The sequence below is a fragment of the Dermacentor variabilis genome, chromosome 3 (genome assembly GCF_050947875.1).
Source record: "Dermacentor variabilis isolate Ectoservices chromosome 3, ASM5094787v1, whole genome shotgun sequence".
NCBI classification, from domain to species: domain Eukaryota; kingdom Metazoa; phylum Arthropoda; class Arachnida; order Ixodida; family Ixodidae; genus Dermacentor; species Dermacentor variabilis.
In genome coordinates, this window is record NC_134570.1 from 221299829 (window position 1) to 221320296 (window position 20468).

General features: G+C 45.2%; 1 protein-coding gene across 4 annotated transcripts in view; it reads left to right on the forward strand.

Annotated features, from left to right (window-relative positions):
* Nucleotides 1–8801, forward strand: part of LOC142576653 (uncharacterized) — a 165698-nt gene extending 156897 nt beyond the window's left edge. For all 4 annotated transcript variants that reach the window (XM_075686874.1, XM_075686876.1, XM_075686875.1 and 1 more), the window contains 2 exons: nucleotides 3916–4161; nucleotides 5911–8801. In XM_075686874.1, coding sequence (XP_075542989.1) covers nucleotides 3916–4161; nucleotides 5911–6399 — 735 coding nt within the window. In that variant the 3' untranslated portion in view covers nucleotides 6400–8801. The remainder of the gene's footprint in view (nucleotides 1–3915; nucleotides 4162–5910) is intronic.
* Nucleotides 8802–20468: the final 11667 nt, after the last annotated feature.

Here is a 20468-nt window from a genome sequence, read left to right on the forward strand (position 1 = left end):
CGTCAACCCTCCAATCATCATCAGCCTGGTTACGCTTACTGCAGGGCAAAGGCCTCTCCCACACTTCGCGAACTACCCCGGTCATATACTAATTGTGGCCATGTTGTCCCTGCAAACTTCTTAATCTCATCCGCCCACCTAACTTTCTGCCGTCCCCTGCTACGCTTCCCTTCCCTTGGAATCCAGTCCGTAACCCTTAATGACCATCGGTTTACTTCCCTCCTCATTACATGTCCTGCCCATGCCCCCATTTCTTTTTCTTGATTTCAACTAAGATGCCATTACCTCGCATTTGTTCCCTGACTCAATCTGCTCATTTCTTATCCCTTAGCGTTACACCCATCATTCTTCTTTCCATAGCTCGTTGCGTCGTCCTCAATTTAAGTAGAACCCTTTTCGTAAGCCTCCAGGTTTCTGCCCCGTACGTGAGTACTGGTAAGACACAGCTGTTATACACTTTTCCCTTGAGGGATAATGACAACCTGCTGTTCTTGATCTGAGAATGCCTGCCAAACGCACCCCAGCCCAGAGAAAGCGTTTGATTCAGTCGAAACCTCAGCAGTCATGGAGGCATAACGGAATCAGGGTGTAGACGAGCCGTATGTAAAAATACTGAAAGATATCTATAGTGGCTCCACAGCCACCGTAGTCCTCCATAAAGAAATCAACAAAATCCCAATAAAGAAAGGCGCCAGGCAGGGAGATACGATCTCTTGAGTGCTATTCACGGCAATGTTACCAGATCCTTTCAGTTGTCAAACTCCCCTTGTGGCGGCCATCGATGCACGGCCCCTTTTCGTTTCCACTCAACAGATGGCGCGGCGGCCGCTGTTAGCCTGGCCGGGCTCTGCGCCCTACGCTGCGAAGCGCTGGTGATTGCTTAGCGAGTGGCGTCCTTTTAGTTGAAATTGCCAAATATGCACAGCGTGTCACTAATCTATTTGCTGCTTATTATGGACCCATTCTGGAGTTGGAAAAAGGCCACGACTTAGCCAACTGAACAAGGAAAGCACTTGCGCCCAAAGCTGCGACGGACCACCCTTCACTGCGACTGCCGTTTGCGTCTGCTAGAGCACGGCTGCTTTTAATACAGCGGCCGTGACTAGTTACTAGCAACTAAAAGAGAAAGAAATAAGACAAGATCTTTGTTTCTCTCAACGAGTTCAAAAGCTTTTATTACAGGAGCCGCATACGGCTTATGAATTTGCCACGTGGCTTTACAAAAGACGAGCTTTTTTGTTTGCGATAGCTACTTTCTCCTGTGTTTCTAGGCGGCGGTTCGCATCTCTCGCATAGAAATTCATTTGCGTGGCAATGATAAAGTTCAGTATCTGGCACGTGAATGCGCACATGTGCTCATCGCAACCCAGCCGAGCAAGACTGCACTTGTCTAGCTCATCCAGGACTTTCCAAAATAGGTCACTGCAGAGACCTGCCTGATCAAAGGAAAATGATATGGAGTCATTTGCATTTCTTAGGAACTGTAGCATCTTCATTGTTGGATGCTTGAGGCTCCCTTCCTTAAAGGTCCTATATGTTGTCAAGTATGCAGTTTACGATAGGTAGTGAGGCACTGGAAGTGGTAAGGGAATACATCTACTTAGGACAGACAGGTAGTGACTGAGGTAGGTCATGAGACTGAAATAATCAGAAGAATAAGAATGGGCTGAGGTGCGTTTGGCAGGCATTCTCAGATCATGAACAGAAGATTGCCATTATCCCTCAAGAGAAAAGTTTATAACAGCTGTGTCTTACCAGTACTCACGTTCGGGGCAAAAACCTGGAGGCTTACGAAAAGGGTTCTACTTAAATTGAGGACGACGCAACAAGCTATAGAAAAAAGAATGATAGGTGTAACATTAAGGGAAAAGAAAAGGCAGATTGGGTGAGGGAACAAAGGCGAGTTAATGATATCTTAGTTGAAATCAAGAAAAAGAAATGAGTGTGGGCAGGACACGTAATGAGGAGGGAAGATAACCGATGGTCATTAAGAGTTACCGAATGGATTCCAAGGGAAGAGAAGTGTAGCAGAGGGCGGCAGAAAGTTAGGTGGGCGGATGAGATTAAGAAGTTTGCAGGGACAACATGGCTACAATTAGTACATGACCGGGGTAATTGGAGAAGTATGGGAGAGGCCTTTGCCCTGCAGTGGGCATAACCAGGCTGATGATGATGATGACGATGATGATGATGCATCGGAACCAATGAGTGGAACAGTTGAGCTGACCTCCTGCAGGCACAACTCACACTCTGTGTGCTTGCTCATTTTGTGTATGGCATAGCCACATGAGCAGTATGTCACAGCATCGTCTACACCACCTCTGAAATAACTGTGTTCGGTGTCCATTCACTCAAGAGAGCTTGAAGGACCAGAAGTAATTGCTAGCAGCCTAGCCTCAATCTCATTTCTCAAACTAGCTCTGTTCAAGCGCTGGACCGCTCGAGCAGTGTTCAATGCCTCTTCCATGCTGCCAAGTACATCATTTGGTTCGCCTTGTACACTTCCACGTAGTGCTGTTTTGATGGGTGTGTACAGGCTCAGCAGACGAAATATCTGTGAGAAATTCATGACGGTTGGGTGCGACTCATCTCCAAATGATCTCCTCCAAACTGTTGAAGGCGCTCAGCATTGTGAGCTGCCTTGAAAAAATGTCTCTTGTCCAAGGATCGCGCGGAGTCGTAGCCGCTTTTACAGCCTGGAACGAAGCAACGTGGCATAGTGCATATGATTGGCAGCGCGATGCACAAACCTTAAATACCGCGAGTGCGCATGCAAACGTGAGCAAACGACGACTACACACAGTGGCCACATGCGCAAAACGTGCTTCTACGCTGCGCCTTGCCGGGCTAACTCCGTCGTGCACGCCCCTTCGCGGCGCGCAACGGAAAGGGGCCAGGCGGCGCTAAGCAGTTTGAGAACTGAAAGAATTTAAGAGCGTTGATTCACAGCGTGTTTACAGGAAGTATTCAGAGACCTGGATTGGGAAGAATTGGGGATAACAGTTAATGGAGAATAGCTTAGTAACTTGCGATTTGCTGATTATATTGCCTTGCTTAGTAACTCAGGGGACCAATTGCAATGCATGCTCATTGACCTGGAGAGGCAAAGTAGAAGGGTGGGTCTAAAAATTAATCCGCAGAAAACTAAAGTAATGTTTAACAGTCTCGAAAGAGAACTGCAATTTACAATAGGTAGCGAGGCACTGGAAGTGCTAAGGGAATACATCTACCTTACTTAGGGCAGGTAGTGACGGCGGATCTGGATCATGAGACGGAAATAATCAGAAGAATAAGAATGGGCTGGGGTGCGTTTGGCAGGCACTCTCAGATCATGAACAGCAGGTTGCCATTATCCCTCAAGAAAAAAGTATATAACAGCTGTGTCTTACCAGTACTGACGTATGGGGCAGAAACCTAGACGCTTACGAAAAGGGTTCTACTTAAATTGAGGACGACGCAATGAGCTATGGAAAGAAGAATGATAGGTGTAACGTTAAGGGATAAGAAAAGGGCAGATTGGGTGAGGGAACAAACGCGAGTTAATGATATCTTAGTTGAAATCAAGAAAAAGAAATGAGCCTGGGCAGGACACGTAATGAGGAGGGAATATGACCGATGGTTATTAAGAGTTACCAAATGGCTTCCAAGGGAAGGGAAGCGTAGCAGAGGGCGGCAGAAAGTTAGGTGGGCGGATGAGATTAAGAAGTTTGCAGGGACAACATGGCCACAATTAGTACATGACCGGGGTTGTTGGAGAAGTATGGGAGAGGCCTTTGCCCTGCAGTGGGCGTAACCAGGCTGATGATGATGATGACTGTGTTAGCAAAGGTGCCTGGCTACTGGCAAATGGAGAGCTCAGTGAATGGTTCTGCTGGCTGTTCTGTTGCTGTCTCTCCATGTCAATCCCTTCTGCAGGCTCACTCCCGGGACCTGCACTACCGGTGCCACACCTGCGGTCGGGGCTTCAACAAGATTGCCTCGCTCAACTTCCACGCCATTGCACACAAGCACGAAAAGGCCGGCCCCAACACATGGAGCCATGCGTGCGATGTGTGCAAGAAGCGCTTCAAGTACCCCGGCAGCCTGGCTGCCCACCGGTACCGGCACTCACAGGACACTGTCTTCAAGTGCGACCTGTGCCAGGTCACGCTCCACTCTGAGGTGGGTTTGGAATTTGCGAGGATGAACCATAGTCTGAGCATACTGGTAGCATGGTGCATAAAGCTGGTGTTTCACTTGGGTTCCGACTCTCAAGCAGGTGGGCAAGCACTTTAGGGAGGCCAACACTTGTGTGTGCCTGCTGTGTGTGTCCCATTTTCTGTGTGTTAAGCATTAGAGCGAATACAACCCAACACTGCAAGATATGTCCCAAGGTGGTTCAGCTCGTAAGATAACACAACAAATATGAAGAATGAGCCAGGCTGGGTTGACTCTTGATGAACAGTGTAAAAATGTTCACTTAAAGCTCCTGTATGTAGGATTTATAATAGCTAGACTGGAATTGTGGCCCCATTGTACTTATGCCCACCTCATTACATATCTGCCCCAAGAGGCCAGGCTTTTAAGATTCAGGAGTACTTTTCCAGGAAAGATCTCTTAAAATTTTTGTACTTTCTGAGGACCATTAGGAATGAATTGTTACCGGCGGAAATCATGAGCTGAAACTCTGCTCTATGCGCCCTGCAATGATGCCTGCTCGTGTAGAGAATGAAGGAACGAAGTGGGGAAGGGCCAGTTGTGCTGCACATCAGCAGGTCATAATGTATCATCACAATGCGATAAAGATTACTTCCTTTAATTAGAGCTCATCAAGACATGAGCATTGCCTTGTGTAAGTATGGTGTTTGAATGAATTTAAAATTCTCTGCAAAATATTAATGTCTGCGTGCCTGAAATACATTGCACTGATCACGCTGACAGACAGTCTGGAAGCTCTTATGCACTCTGCAAAGCAGGCTCTTAGTTTGTGTCAGTTGGTTGTTTATATTGAAGCACAAAGGAGGCAGTGAAAAATGACAATGATCCATTAGTTCCATTAATATTGAAATAAAGCACAAGAAGATGGATGTGTCTATACTGTCCCCATCTTTTATGTATTTCTTTTTTTCTTTGTATAAGGCAAGAATATTTTATTGTCCCTGCAGAAAATTTTCAAGCCTGTTGAAGTAATGTCAACTTCATTCAGAAAGTTCCCTTTTGAGAAGGTGGTCTTCTCTTCAAAAGAAAACAAAATGTCATGGGTAGTTTTGCACATTCTGATATTCCCAATATTTATGAGAGTGTGCTAAGCATGCTAACTGCGATTAACCTAAGCCTCATTTACTGCATACCACAGTTATGTTTTAATTTTCATTGCTCCACAAAATCTATCATTACAATCCAGTTCTAAAAGATGTAATTTTTTTCTCCTCCTATGTATGTATCATCTCCCTCAGACCATAACTTCATAGTTTATGGCATCTTACCACACTAATGCGTGCAACGATTCTTTCATCCCTGAGACTAGCATTGAATGCCTTCCCACTTCAATCGCCGCCATCACAGACACCAACAGCTCCAAGGCTACCATCCACGAAGCTTCTTGTCATTTTGTTTGTTAATCTTGCTAATTGTTCCGAGCATTCTTTTTCTCTTTACCTGCACAATGTTTGTATTTTACCACTCCTTCCTGTAATGCCCTCGGGCCTTTGCAGCACGTTAAATAAATAAATATCAACGAAAAGTCTGAACCCCATTCATATATGCAGTTATCATTGTTAACAGAATAACTGCTATGAGATTCTTATGCAACATTGCCTAAACAAAGTCAGTTGTGATCGAGTAACTGTGCTTAGCATGCCTGTGCGCTATATACAGTCTCTCTTGTAGAAAAGAGGCTATACCTTAGTGCTGTCACTCTTCACTGTGCAGGCAGTCTTTGAAGCACATATGCGCCGACACAGAGGTGAGAAGCCATTCAAGTGTGCCTACTGCGACAAGGCATTCACACTGGCCATGTCACGGCGGCACCACATCACCCGCTTCCACACGGGCGACTACCACATCTTCTGTCCGCTGTGCAACAAGGGTGTTGTCTCCAACAAGATGCTTCGTCGGCACTTGTTTCACGTCCACAGCACCGTGCTGGGCAAACGCAAAGCAGTGCCCCTCCTGGAGGATGGAAGTACCTTGGAAGTGGCAGCAGTGGACAATGCTACAGCAGCTGTGTTGAGCACCACAGTTGAGGAAGACGACGGTGTTGTCGAGCTCCACCAGCACTCGGGAGAAGCAGACGACACACTCAGCGTGGCAGACGATGGCACGCTGACCGTCACACTGCCAGCTGATGCGCTCCTGCTCGGCGCGGTAGAATCAGTCCAAGGGGTTGAGACAGTTGTGGAGACAGTCCAGTTTCAGTGATGTAAATAACTCTGGGCCACAACCACGCTCTGTTGTGTAGTTGTAGTTGCATCCTTCTACAGTATGGTGTGTTTCAATCAAAAAACAAAGCTGTTCAACACAGTTTGTCTACTGTATTTGATGCTGCCCTAATAAGCTGCTCTTGAGGGGTACCGTCTCATTTAGGTTTTAGTTCTCAATGACTGACTGCAAGCAGGGGCTTTGCCTTTAGTAGCTGCAAGCTTTGCTTATGTGTCTTAATAGTCTGCGTGAGACACAGACAGTTTGTGCAGTGCGGCAGTTATTAACACATTAACACCCAACAAGCGACTGGGTGCGGCAGAATTGTCCAAGTGTTTGGAGGCAGCAGTACAGTCGTGAACAGTCCAGTTCCACTGATGTTCTGGGCAAGAAGCAACAGCTGCATCTGCAATTGCACTTTCCTTTGTTCCAGTCGGAAATGTACTGTTTACTTGCATAAGGAACACACTTGCATAATAAATGCGATTCTAACGTTGCCTTTCAGAATTAGACTGTGTGTGTGTGTGTGTGTGTGTGTAATCGCATGCCAAACGTGGGTCATATGCAGTCCCGCAAACAAACAGCCACACTTCAGTTTCACAGTTCACTTGCTCCAGCTGAAGATGATACTACATGCCAGTGAGAGCCATCTCTCTGCAGAAAAATTAAGGCTCTCCGCCTAGGGGCCAGTGCAATCAAAAGGACGCACAAACAGTTGTGCAGCTTGATGTGAGTGAACTTGTTAAACATACATTATTCTAGTTAGAGAAAATAGGTTTCTTTGGTTCTTTTGCCTCCTTTAGTGGTCGTCGACGTGGTCAGACTTTCACTAGTGGTGCAAATGTGCCAATGCAAAGGGAATGTGCTCTCACGCAACTGCTGTGGGTGCATTCGTCACCGAATGCCACCTATTGCAGTAGAATCCCGTTGATACATTTTTCAAGAAACCGCGGGTAAAAAGAAATGTAACTGCGAGGAATCGCCATATCAATGTCAGAGACTGCTCTGCATGGCTATGAGTAGTAATTGGATGACTGCGCACTCGTACTGTGACCGGAGACGGCGCTTGCACACTTGTATAACCAAGGAACACTTGCTATGTTCCGCGACACTGGCCCCTATCGACTCTTAATACGCTTCACCGCATAGCACGGCTGTAATGCGGCGAAGCTGACTTTATAAAAAAAAAAAACACACACACACAGTTGCGTCAAGACACACTTGTCGGGACTGACGGCCACAGCCGGCATTTCGGGGCGGGGCTTCACAAGCTTAACTGCATTTATCGTCTTGGCAACACCGTGCACTAGCAAATTGGTTCTGCACCACTTAATTTATGTTCAGATGCAAGAACATTACAGAATGGTGGTGTATCAAGTAGGAACAGAATACGTAGAAGTCAATGGTTGGGACTCCGAAAATGCAACACAGCAGTTAGGAAAACATAACAGTGAGGGACGTATCAATGGCTGTATGGCTTTTTGACGCACACTTGCTGTCATGTGAGAGCCCTGTATTCAGAAGTGCACCTGAAGCCCATGCAAACACCCATGGTGTTTCCTTTGCCACATCAGGCATCAAGCAAAGGTCGTTGATTCGAGTGCCTCTATTTATTTAATTACCCTAATCAACGCCAAAGATCGTGATTCGACTCCCATCAAAGGTCGAGGGTGCAACTCCAACCAAAGGTCTTTGGTTCGAGTGCCTTCATTAACTCTATATTAATTACCTGTGCCTTAATTAACTTTGCCTTAATGCCAAAGGCCATGAATTCCACTCCCACATAAGCTTGAGGGTTCAACTTCCTCCGAAGGTTGTGTGTTCGAGTGCCTGAATGAACTCTTATCATAATTAACACGATCATGACGGCGACTCACGCACCATCGAAATTGTTGCGTGAGCGTTGCTTCCTTACCCATAGAAGACTGGCGATGGTGACCAGCACATTGTCAAAATTGTTGCGTGAGCATTTGCATGTAGGTAAGACACGATGCCACTGAGGTCACATGACGTTTCCAGCCATTAATTCTGAGAGGCAACTGTGGCGGTCACTTCCGCGTTGATGAAGCATATGAGCTTTCTTGCCTTAATAACAGGGTGCATGCTAGGACGTGTTTATAAATGTTTTGACAAGGTACTGGCATTCTGTAACACATAAACCACTGTTTTATTCACAGTGTGTTATTGCTTTCGAAATTCTCGTCTAAAGGCAATGAAGCCTGTCTACTTTTATTTTATTAGGGATGCAAGGGTATTGTACTGTCTGCACTGTTCTGGAACTTTTGTGTTTTAGATTGCAGACAGTGTGTGTTCGCCATGTGGTGAATTACACAACCTCCACTGGTAAAAACTAGGTCAAACATGTGAGTGTCTTTGACATCCAAAACAATGAGTGTGTGTGTGTATATATATATATATATATATATATATATATATATATATATATATATATATATATATATATATATATATATATATATATATACTCTGTTGCGACCCGCTTGAAACCAGTTAATGTGATGGTAAAGTATTCCTTCAAAATTGCTTTATTCTGGTAAAAAGAAAATGTAGTGAACAATTGCAGGAATGAAAAGTGAACATTTTATTGTCTAAATTCTTACGTGAAACCTCAGTGCCATCGCGTAAGTGTGACGTCATGAATTAAAATTTTGTTTCTTGTAATTGGGCTGTTTCTGGCATCAGAAATGTTCTTACACATTCTAGGTTGAGCCTTTGGTTCATTCGGAATGTAATGTAGTCCTTTGATGAAAGCCACCTAAATGTAGGTCCATGCAGATGCTGTTGAAATGCACGATGTCTTCACGAACCAGTGCAGACAACATTGCTGCCCCAATTTCGTAGTTGCATGTCTTCTCCCTTGCCAAGCTTCCTACTCATGGTAAAGAAAGCTTCTTTGCAATTTGTGAAGTAGTACTGCTTAACCTAACACTTCTCTTTAGTGTACCTCTCAATCTAATAAAAATTGCCCTTTTGACATAAAATCTAGTGAACGAAATTGCCACAAGTAACACTTTCAAAATTTTGCGCTAAATGCACCTCGGTTCAGGTTGTGCAGCGAGGCAGCCTTGGAAGGGAGAAGCATGAAGGTATGCACAGAGAATGAGAACGAATGGAAACAGAAGTTCTGTGGAGGCTTTCTTTTGCTACAATGAAACAGAAAGCCAAACCAAGCTGTTCTTTTACAGGGAACAGCTACTGGCAGAATAATCTTTAAAAATATGCTACAGGGAGGTCTGCTCGAAAATGCTGCACAGAACTGTCAACCTCTGGGCTCATGTGCACTGTACACTAGGTTAAAGCAGTGCTGAATTAATGACAAAATTCGTTTGTGGCAATTGTGGTTCTTTTTAGGCAGTTGTCAAATTGCAGCATGAAGCTTTAGTTAGTCTAAAGTGCAGCAATTAATTACAGAACATATTTGACCCGGTCCACACCTGTACCAAGTGCAGCGCGGACTTGGAAGTTGTTCTTGTCTCCGAAAGTGGAGATGGGGGTCACAAGGTATCACAAGCAACTATATGGTGTGCCAGTCAGCCCAGTGCAGTGATTGAAGGCTATAAAATGACAATGTCACTGAAAGCAGCCACATCTCCCATTTCAATTGGGCGCTTCTGTTGGAAAGGCAAGGGAATCCACTTTGCCCTCTTGTCTCATCACGTTCTGATGAACTTGGCTTTCAGCTGCACGGCCAGAGTGTATGTGTGTGTATGCTTGAGTGGTGTTTAGACCCATGAGGCCACTACATCAGGGTTCCAGTGAAGTGAATAATCTGCTTATCCACATCCGAAGCTGCTTTGCTAAAAATGCAACCTACCACGGTAAAAGCAAATACACAAAAATTGGAGGAAATATTTTTATCGCCTAAATATTTGCAATCACAACGTGACACTAATCTTTCACACAACTTCATCAGTGCACTCCCATTTTACTGGGTGAACGTGTACCTTTTTTTTTCACTTTTAATGCCTCGGGAGAAGTTTTTTTCCACCACTCTTTCCAGCCTTTTAACATTTTTTTTTTCAAAGCTCTCTCGTCTCTACTTGTACTAACTCTACAGATGTACTGGTTCAAGAGTGTTCTCTATTGAATCACACAGTGAAACAACCAACGATACCTAAATATATACACTCACAGTGACAATAATCTTTCACTCCTATCTTACAAGGCAAATTTGGACCTTTTTTTCCCGCTTTCTATGCCTTCGGAAAGGTTTCTTGCAACACTTTTTCCAGTCCTTGTTCAAAATTTTTTTTTCGAAGCCCTCTCAACTCTACTTATGTTAACTTTACAGATGTACTGGTTAAAGAACGTTCTCTATTGAATGACACAATGAAACAACAAACGATACCTAAATATTTCCACTCACAAAGTGACAATAATCCTTCACTCCTATCTTACTGGGCAAATTTGGACCTTTTTTTCCCGCTTTCTATGCCTTCGGAAAGGTTTTTTGGAACACTTTTTCCAGTGTTTCTCCAAAATTTTTTTTCAAAGCCCTCTCAACTCTACTTTTGTTATCTCTACAGATGTACTGGTTAACAGTCTTTCTCCAAATTTTTTTCAAAGCCCTCTCATATCTTCTGATATTACCTCTACAGATGTACTGGTTAAAGAATGTTCTCTATTGAATGACACAATTAAACAACAAACGATACCTAAATATTGCCACTCACAAAGTGAGAATAATCTTTCACTCCTATCTTACTGGGCAAATTTGGACCAATTTTTTTCCCGCTATCTATGCCTTAGGAAAGGTATCTTGGAACACTTCTTCCAGTCTTTCTCCAAAATTAGTTTTTCAGAGCCCTCTCATCTCTACTTATGGCAACTCTACAGATGTACTGCTTAAAGAACGTTTCTATTGAATGACACAATGAAACAACAAATGATACCCAAATATTTCCACTCACAAAGTGACAATATTTTTTCACTCCTAACTTACTGGCGAAATTTGGACGTTTTTTGACCCGCTTTCTGCGCCTTCGGAAAGGCCTTTTGGAAAACTTTTTCCAGTCTTTCTCCAAAATTAATTTTTTCAAAGCTCTCGTCTCTACCTACACTAACTCAACAGATGCACTGGTTAAAGAACGTTCTCTTATAAATGACACATTGAAACAAACGATACCTAAATATTTCCACTCACAAAGTGACAATAATCTTTCACTCCTTACTGGGCAAATTTGGACTTTCTTTCCCGCTTTCTATGCCTTCGGAAATTTTTTTGGAACACTTTTTCTAGTCTTTCTCGAAAACTTATTTTTTCAAAGGCCTCACATCTCTACTTTTGTTATCTCTACAGATGTATCGGTTAAAGAATGTTCTCTATTGAATGACCTAACGAAACAGAAACGGTACCTAAATATTTCCACTGACAAAGTGACAATAATCTTTCACTCCTATTTTACTGGCAAATTTGGACCTTTTCTTGTCGCTTTCTATGCCTTCGGAAAGGTTTTTTGGAACACTTTTTCCAGTGTTTCTCCAAATTTTTTTTTCAAAGCCCTCTCAACTCTACTTTTGTTATCTCTACAGATGTACTGGTTAAAGAACATTCTCTATTGAATGACACAATGAAACAACAAACGATACCTAAATATTTGCACTCAGAAAGTGACAATAATCTTTTACTCCTAACCTACTGGGTAAATTTGGACCTTTTTTTCCCGATTTCTACGAATTCGGTAATGTATTTTGGGACACTTTTTCCAGTCTTTCTCCAAAACTTATTTTCAAAGCCCTCTCATATCTTCTGATGTTAACTCTACAGATGTACTGGTTAAAGAATGTTCTCTATTGAATGACACAATTAAACAACAAACGATACTTAAATATTGCCACTCACAAAATGACAATAATCTTTCACTCCTATCTTGCTGGGCAAATTTGGACCAATTTTTTTCCCGCTATCTATGCCTTCGGAAAGGTATCTTGGAACACTTCTTCCAGTCTTTCTCCTAAATTTATTTTTAAGAGCCCTCTCATATCTTCTTATGTTAGCTCTACAGATGTACTGGTTAAAGAACGTTCGCTATTGAATGACGCAATGAAACAACAAACGATACCTAAATATTTGCACTCACAAAGTGACAATAATCTTTCACTCCTAACCTACTGGGCAAATTTGAACCTTTTTTTCCCGATTTCTATGCCTTCGGTAATGTCTTTTGGGACACTTTTTCCAGTCTTTCTCCAAAATTATTTTTTCAAAGCTCTCTCGTCTCTATCTACACTAACTCTACAGAATTACTGGCTAAAGAACGTTCTCTTGAATGACACAATGAAACAACAAACGATACCTAAATATTTCCACTCACAAATGGACAATAATTTTTCACTCCTTTCTTACTGGGCAAATTTGGACCTTTTTTTCCCGCTTTCTATGCCTTCGGAAAGGTATCTTGGAACACTTTTTCCAGTCGTTCTCCAAAATTTATACTTTTTCAACACCCTCTCATCTCTACTTACGTTAACTCTACAGATGTACTAGTTAAAGAATGCTCTCTATTGAATGACACAATGAAACCACAAACGATACCTATTTCCACTCACAAATTGACAATAACCTTTCACTCCAATCTTGCTGGGCAAATTTGGACCTTTTTCCCGCTTTCTATGCCTTCGGAAAGGTTTTTTGGAACACTTTTTCCAGTCTTTCTCCAAATTTTTTTTTCAAAGCCCTCTCATCTCTACTTATATTAACTCTACAGATGTACTTGTTAAAGAACGTTCTCTACTGAATGATACAATGAAACAACTGAAATGGGGTTTATTGTAGCTCGTTCGAGGGATCGCAGGTAGCTCAGCGCTAGTCCTAGCGCTTCGCATCAACAACCCGCGCTCGTGTCTCGCGCCGCAGCGGTGGCAGTCCGAAACAGTGCCACATGCATATTACCCACTACAACTACAGTGCCACTTGCATATTACCCACTACAACTTCCCCCGGGGCGAAGAGGAGCCATCCTGGCGACCTAAGGCGATGATACGATAAGGAGGTCGTGGTACGGCTTCAGGCGGCTGACGTGAACAGTCTCGCGGCCACGGCGGCGTTTGTCCGGAGATGGCGTCACCGGTTCGACCACATAATTCACAGGCGAAGTACACGCGACGATCCGGTACGGACCTTGATATTTTGGAGCAAGCTTTGGGCTAAGGCCTGGAGCTTGGAAGGGCAGCCGAAGCCAGACGTGAGAGTCCACGGCGAAGGACTGTGTGGGCTGATCGTTGTCGTGGCGATCTTTGTGGATTCCTTGGGTATCCGACGTGAACGAGCGAGCAAGTTGGCGGCACTCTTCAGCATGGCGAGCAACTTCGGAAGGAGGGGTGAATTCAGAGGCATCCGTGCGATATGGTAGTACGGTGTCGAGGATAGTGGATGGTTCACGGCCATAAAGAAGGAAAAATGGTTAGAAGCCTGTGGTAGCCTGAACGGCGGTATTGTATGCGTACGTCACAAAAGGGAGGACATCGTCCCAATTGGAATGATCCGACGCAACATACATGGTGAGCAAGTCCCCAAGGGTGCGGTTGAATCGTTCCGTTAGACCGTTAGTTTGTGGGTGATACGCCGTAGTGGTGCGGTGAATAGTGCGGCACGCGGCGAGGAGCTCATTAATAACTTCGGACAAGAAGACACGGCCTCGGTCACTGAGCAGTTCTCGCGGTGCGTCGTGCCGTAAGACGAAATGCCGTAAGATGAATGCGGCGACGTCGCGAGCAGCAGCCGAAGCAAGTGCAGCAGTTTCAGCATATCTTGTCAGGTGGTCTACTGCGACAATTATCCAACGATTGCCGGTAGCACTGCATGGAAGAGGCCCATAAAGGTCGATGCCAACCCGATCAAAAGGACGTGCAGGACAAGGTAAAGGTTGCAGAGGGCCTGTCGTATGAGAAGATGTCTTGCGTCGCTGACAGGCTGCACATGACCGAATGTATTTGCGGACATAAGAATACATGCCGCGCCAGTAGTACCGCTGGCGGAGCCGCTCGTAGGTTTTCAGGACGCCAGCATGAGCTTGTTGTGGGTCGGCATGGAAATACGTGCATACGTCGGAACGCAAATGGCGAGGGATGACTAGCAGCCATTTGCGACCGTCGGGCTGATAGTTTCGGCGGTACAAGATGGCGTCCCGTAGCACGAAGTGGGTGGCTTGGCGACGAATGGCTCGAGGGCATGTAGACGTTGAAGAACTGCTAAGAATGTCAATAAGAGACACAATCCACGGATCTTTTCTCTGTTCAGACGGCATGTCACTAACGGCAAGCGTAGCAACCGGGCACTCTATGGGTGAAGGTGGCCTTTCGTCGGATCGCATGGGCGCACGGGAGAGCGCATCTGCATCAGAATGTTGGCGCCCGGATCGATAAATGACGCGAATGTCAAATTCTTGGATCCGAAGAGCCCAACGTCCAAGACGCCCCGACGGGTCTTTCAGTGACGCAAGCCAGCAGAGCGCGTGGTGGTCTGTCACAACGTCGAACGGACGGCCATACAAGTAAGGGCGAAATTTGTTTAAGGCCCAAACTATAGCTAAACATTCTTTTTCTGTGACAGAATAATTGGATTCTGCCTTCGTGAGAGCACGACTCGCATATGCAACCACATATTCTGGAAAGCCAGGCTTCCGTTGTGCAAGGACGGCCCCAAGACCAACGCCGCTGGCGTCGGTATGAACTTCAGTCGGTGCACTCGGGTCGTAGTGGCGTAGAACAGGCGGTGAGGTAAGCCGACGGCGCAAAGTGGTGAAGGCTTGGTCACATGCCGGAGTCCAGTCGCGAAGGTCACCAGAGCCAGCCAGGAGCTTCGTCAGGGGAGCGATGATGCAGGCAAAATTGCGCACAAAGCGGCGAAAATAAGAGCAAAGACCGACGAAACTGCGGAGCTCTTTCACTGTAGTCGGCCGCGGAAATTCTGCGACAGCACGAAGTTTGTCAGGGTCGGGAAGGACGCCGTCTTTGGACACGACATGGCCAAGTATGGTCAGCTGGCGGGCTCCGAAGCGGCACTTTTTCAAGTTAAGTTGAAGGCCGGCGGTGGTAAGGCAAGTAAGGACTTCGCGTAGACGAGAGAGGTGAGTGGTGAAATCAGGGGAGAAAACTACCACGTCGTCTAAATAACACAAACACGTCTTCCATTTGAGGCCTCGTAGAAGATTGTCCATCATCCTTTCGAATGTCGCGGGTGCATTGCAGAGGCCGAATGGCATTACTGTAAACTCATACAGGCCATCAGGCGTAATAAAAGCTGTCTTCGAGCGGTCGGATTCAGCCACTGGCACTTGCCAATAGCCCGATCGCAAGTCCAAAGAAGAAAAGAAGTCGGCACCATGAAGACAATCCAGGGCGTCATCTATGCGCGGTAGAGGATAGACATCTTTTCGTGTAATCTTGTTGAGGCGACGATAGTCCACACAGAAACGAATCGAGCCATCTTTTTTCTTAATGAGTACTACAGGAGATGACCAAGGACTGCAGGATGGCTTGATAACACTACGTTCAAGCATGTCTTCAACTTGCTCAGCGATGACACGACGCTCGGTGGATGACACGCGGTACGGACGCTGGCGTAATGGTGCGTGGTGTCCCGTATCAATGTGGTGAGAGACGGTACTGGTGCGGCCTAATGATGCGTGGTTGCAGTCAAAAGAGGCGTGAAAATCATTTAAAAGAGTAATAAGCCGCTCACGTTGTGTCGGCTCGAGGTCATCGGCAATAGAGCGACAAAAAACATCCGGTGGTACTCGGTTAGATGGCACATGGGGTGCCAGTGCTGTTACGTTGGCAGTATCCACGTCGTCGGGAACAGGGAAATGCACAATAACGTCAGCGTCCACAGTCTGGATGGTACCAATAGTCTCGCCACAGTGCAAAGCCAAAGTGTACGAATTTGGGTTAGAAATCAGTATTGCTGCAGCCCCATGGTGAATTGTGAGGAGGGCGAAAGGCAACAATATAGGTAGGCGGCGAATGAAGACGGCAGCGGGTGAAAACATGACCGTCGCTTCGGCAAGCGATGCGCATGAAAGAGGGACAAATACCGCGCTGTGAGGGGGAAGGTCAGTATCTGAAGCTACACAGATCCTGGTAACATCATGAACTTGAAAGTCGTGAGACGGCAAATCGCACAGAACGGAGAACTGAACCTCAGCACGTGCACAGTCAATGACGGCGTGATGGCGCGACAGAAAATCCCAACCGAGAATCACATCGTGGGAGCAACAAGTTAGCACAAAGAAATCAATCGAATACAAAATGTCTCGAATCAACACCCTGGCAGTGCACATAGCGACAGGCTGAACTTGTTGTGCACTGGCTGTTCTAAGCAATAATACTGAAGGCATCATGGTCACTTTCCGTAATGCACGGCAAAGTTTCTCACTAATCACAGATACAGCAGCACCTGTATCGACGAGCGCAAGACATTTGATGCCATCAACAGACACTTCAATAACGTTAGCGGGGGAAAAACGAGGACTTTGATGTTCCGACGATGACGCAGTTCGTGCCTCAGGAACTGCGGAAATCAGTTTTCCGCCTCAGTAGTACTGGCACTGGGCCTACGACGCATGGGTGAGAGTGAGCGCCGACGAGGGGAAGGCGAGCGACGAGTATTGTAGAGCTGTGACTGCGGTGCTGGTATGTCATCAGCAGCGTAGACTTCCGGTGGTGGTCGCTGAGGCATACGGTATGGTCGGAAGCCGGAGCTGGGTGGTCGCGCGGTGCCCACGAAGGCCGGCAAGCGCCGGCGGCAGAAGCGCGCTACATGTCCCGGTGTACCGCAGGCATAGCATATTGGGCGGTTGTCAGGAGTGCGCCAAGGATTTGTGCCTTGCTGCTGTGCGCTGAAAAAGGGAGCGACCTGCTGGCGAGGCGAGGGCGGATGAGAGAACACCGGCTGGGGAGGCGCTGAAGGCGGAGGCGAGAATCCCGGCAGACGAGGCGCCCGTGCAGCGGCTTCAGCATACGTCAGAGGCGCGGCCACGAGAGCCGGCTGACACGGAGGTGGAAGAGCTTCGGTCACTTGCTCTTGAATTACCTGTCGGATCGCTGGAGCCAAATATTGAGAAGGCTTCTCCGTGTTCGGCAAAATCGAGAGCTGTCGCGCGACCTCCTCGCGCACAAATTCTTTTATTTGCGTCAGCAAAGTTGTGTGGTTGTCGCCAATAACCAATGCTGCTAACGAATCTTCCGTAGGCGGTGGGCGCCGAGCTAAGATGCGTTGTTTCCGTAGCTCGTCAAAACTTTGGCACAAGTTGATAACTTCGGCCACGGTACGCGGATCCTTCGCTAGCAACATTTGAAATGCGTCCTCATCAATGCCTTTCATAATGTGTTTTATCTTGTCCTGTTCCGCCATTGACGGATTCACGCGCTTACACAGGTCAATGACATCTTCGATGTAACTTGTGAACGTTTCACCGTGATGTTGCGCGCGCCCCCGTAAGCGTTGTTCTGCGCGAAGCTTGCGCACAGCGGGGCGCCCGAACACTTCTATGAAACTTGTCTTGAATCTGCTCCACGTTGTGAAATCGTGTTCGTGGTTTCAGAACCAGAGGTTCGCGACGCCGGTTAAGTAAAACAGCACATTGTGCAACTTCGTGACGTCGTCCCACTTGTTATGCTGGCTCACCCTTTCGTAAGATGACAACCAATCCTCCACGTCATGATCATCGGTGCCGCTAAAGATGGCAGGATCACGCTGGCGCAATGCACCGGAAACGATGACCGTCGGAGGCTGTGGTGCATCTTCCTGGGTGGTTTCGTCAGGCATGGTCGCAGCAGTCGGTAGCGTCCGGCTTCGGAGTTCCAGTTTTCGAGGTTACCCCGCACCTCCACCAAATGAAATGGGGTTTATTGTAGCTCGTTCGAGGGATCGCAGGTAGCTCTAGATCACGAGTCCTAGCGCTTCGCATCAACAACCCGCGCTCGTGTCTCGCGCCGCAGCGGTGGCAGTCCGCACAGTGCCACATGCATATTACCCACTACACAACAAACGATACCTATGTATTATCACTCAAAAAGTGACAATAATTTTTCACTCCTATCTTCCTGGGCGAATTTGAACCTTTTTTCCCGCTTTTTATGCCTTGGGAATGGTTTTTTGGAACACTTTTTCCAGTCTTTCTCCTAAATTTATTTTTTTTTCAAAGCCCTCTCATCTCTACTTATGTTAACGCTACAAATGTACTGGTTAAAGAATGTTCTCTATTGAATGACACAATTAAACAAACGATTCCTAAATAATTCCATCTACAAAGTGACAATAATTTTTCGCTCCTATCTTACTGGACAAATTTGGACCTTTTTTTCCCGCTTTGTATGTCTTCGGAAAGGTTTTTGCAACACTTTTCCAGTCTTTCTCCAAACTTTTTTTAAAGCCCTCTCAAATCTCCTTATGTTAACTCTACAGATGTACTGGTTAAAGAATGTTCTCTATTGAATGACACAATTAAACAAACGATACCTAAATTTTTCTACTCACAAAGTGACAATAATCTTTCGCTCCTATCTTACTGGGCAAATTTGGACCTTTTTTTGCGCTTTCTATTCCTTCGGAAAGGTTTTTTGGAACACCTTCCAATCTTTCGCCAAAATTTTTTTTTCAAAGCCCTCTCAACTCTATGTTAACTCTACAGGTGTACTGGTTAAAGAACGTTCTATATTGAATGACACAATGAAACAACAAACGATACCTAAATATTTCCACTCACAAAGTGACAATAATCTTTCACTCCTATCTTACTGGGCAAATTTGGCCATTTTCTTCCCGCTTTCTATGCCTTCGGAAAGGTTTTTTGGAACACTTTTCCCAGTGTTTCTCCAAATTTTTTTTTAAAATCCCTCTCAACACTACTTTTGTTAACTCTACAGATGTACTGGTTAAGGAACGTTCTATATTGAATGACACAATGAAACAACAAACGATACCTAAATATTTGCACTCACAATGTGACAATAATCTTTCACTCCTAACTTACTGGGCAAATTTGGACCTTTTTTTCCCGCTTTCTAGGCCTTCGGAAATGTCTTTTGGAACACTTTTTCCCGTCTTTCCGCAAAATTAATTTTTTCAAGGCTCTCTCGTCTCTACTTATACTAACTCTACTGATGTGCTGGTTAAAGAACCTTCTCTATTGAATGACACAATGAAACAACAAACGATACCTAAATATTTCCACTCACGAAGTGACAATAATCTTTCACTCCTATCTTACTGGGCAAATTTGGACCTTTTTTTCCCGCTTTCTATGCCTTCGGAAAGGTTTTTTGGAACACTTTTCCCAGTGTTTCTCCAAAAGTTTTTTTAAAATCCCTCTCAACACTACTTTTGTTAACTCTACAGATGTACTGGTTAAGGAACGTTCTATATTGAATGACACAATGAAACAACAAACGATACCTAAATATTTGCACTCACAATGTGACAATAATCTTTCACCCCTAACTTACTGGGCAAATTTGGACCTTTTTTTCCCGCTTTCTAGGCCTTCGGAAATGTCTTTTGGAACACTTTTTCCCGTCTTTCCGCAAAATTAATTTTTTCAAAGCTCTCTCGTCTCTACTTATACTAACTCTACTGATGTGCTGGTTAAAGAACCTTCTCTTTGAATGACACAATGAAACAACAAACGATACCTAAATATTTCCACTCACGAAGTGACAATAATCTTTCACTCCTATCTTACTGGGCAAATTTGGACCTTTTTTTCCCGCTTTCTATGCCTTCGGAAAGGTTTTTTGGAACACTTTTCCCAGTGTTTCTCCAAATTTTTTTCTAAAATCCCTCTCAACACTACTTTTGTTAACTCTACAGATGTACTGGTTAAGGAACGTTCTATATTGAATGACACAATGAAACAACAAACGATACCTAAATATTTGCACTCACAATGTGACAATAATCTTTCACTCCTAACTTACTGGGCAAATTTGGACCTTTTTTTCCCGCTTTCTAGACCTTCGGAAATGTCTTTTGGAACACTTTTTCCCGTCTTTCCGCAAAATTAATTTTTTCAAAGCTCTCTCGTCTCTACTTATACTAACTCTACTGA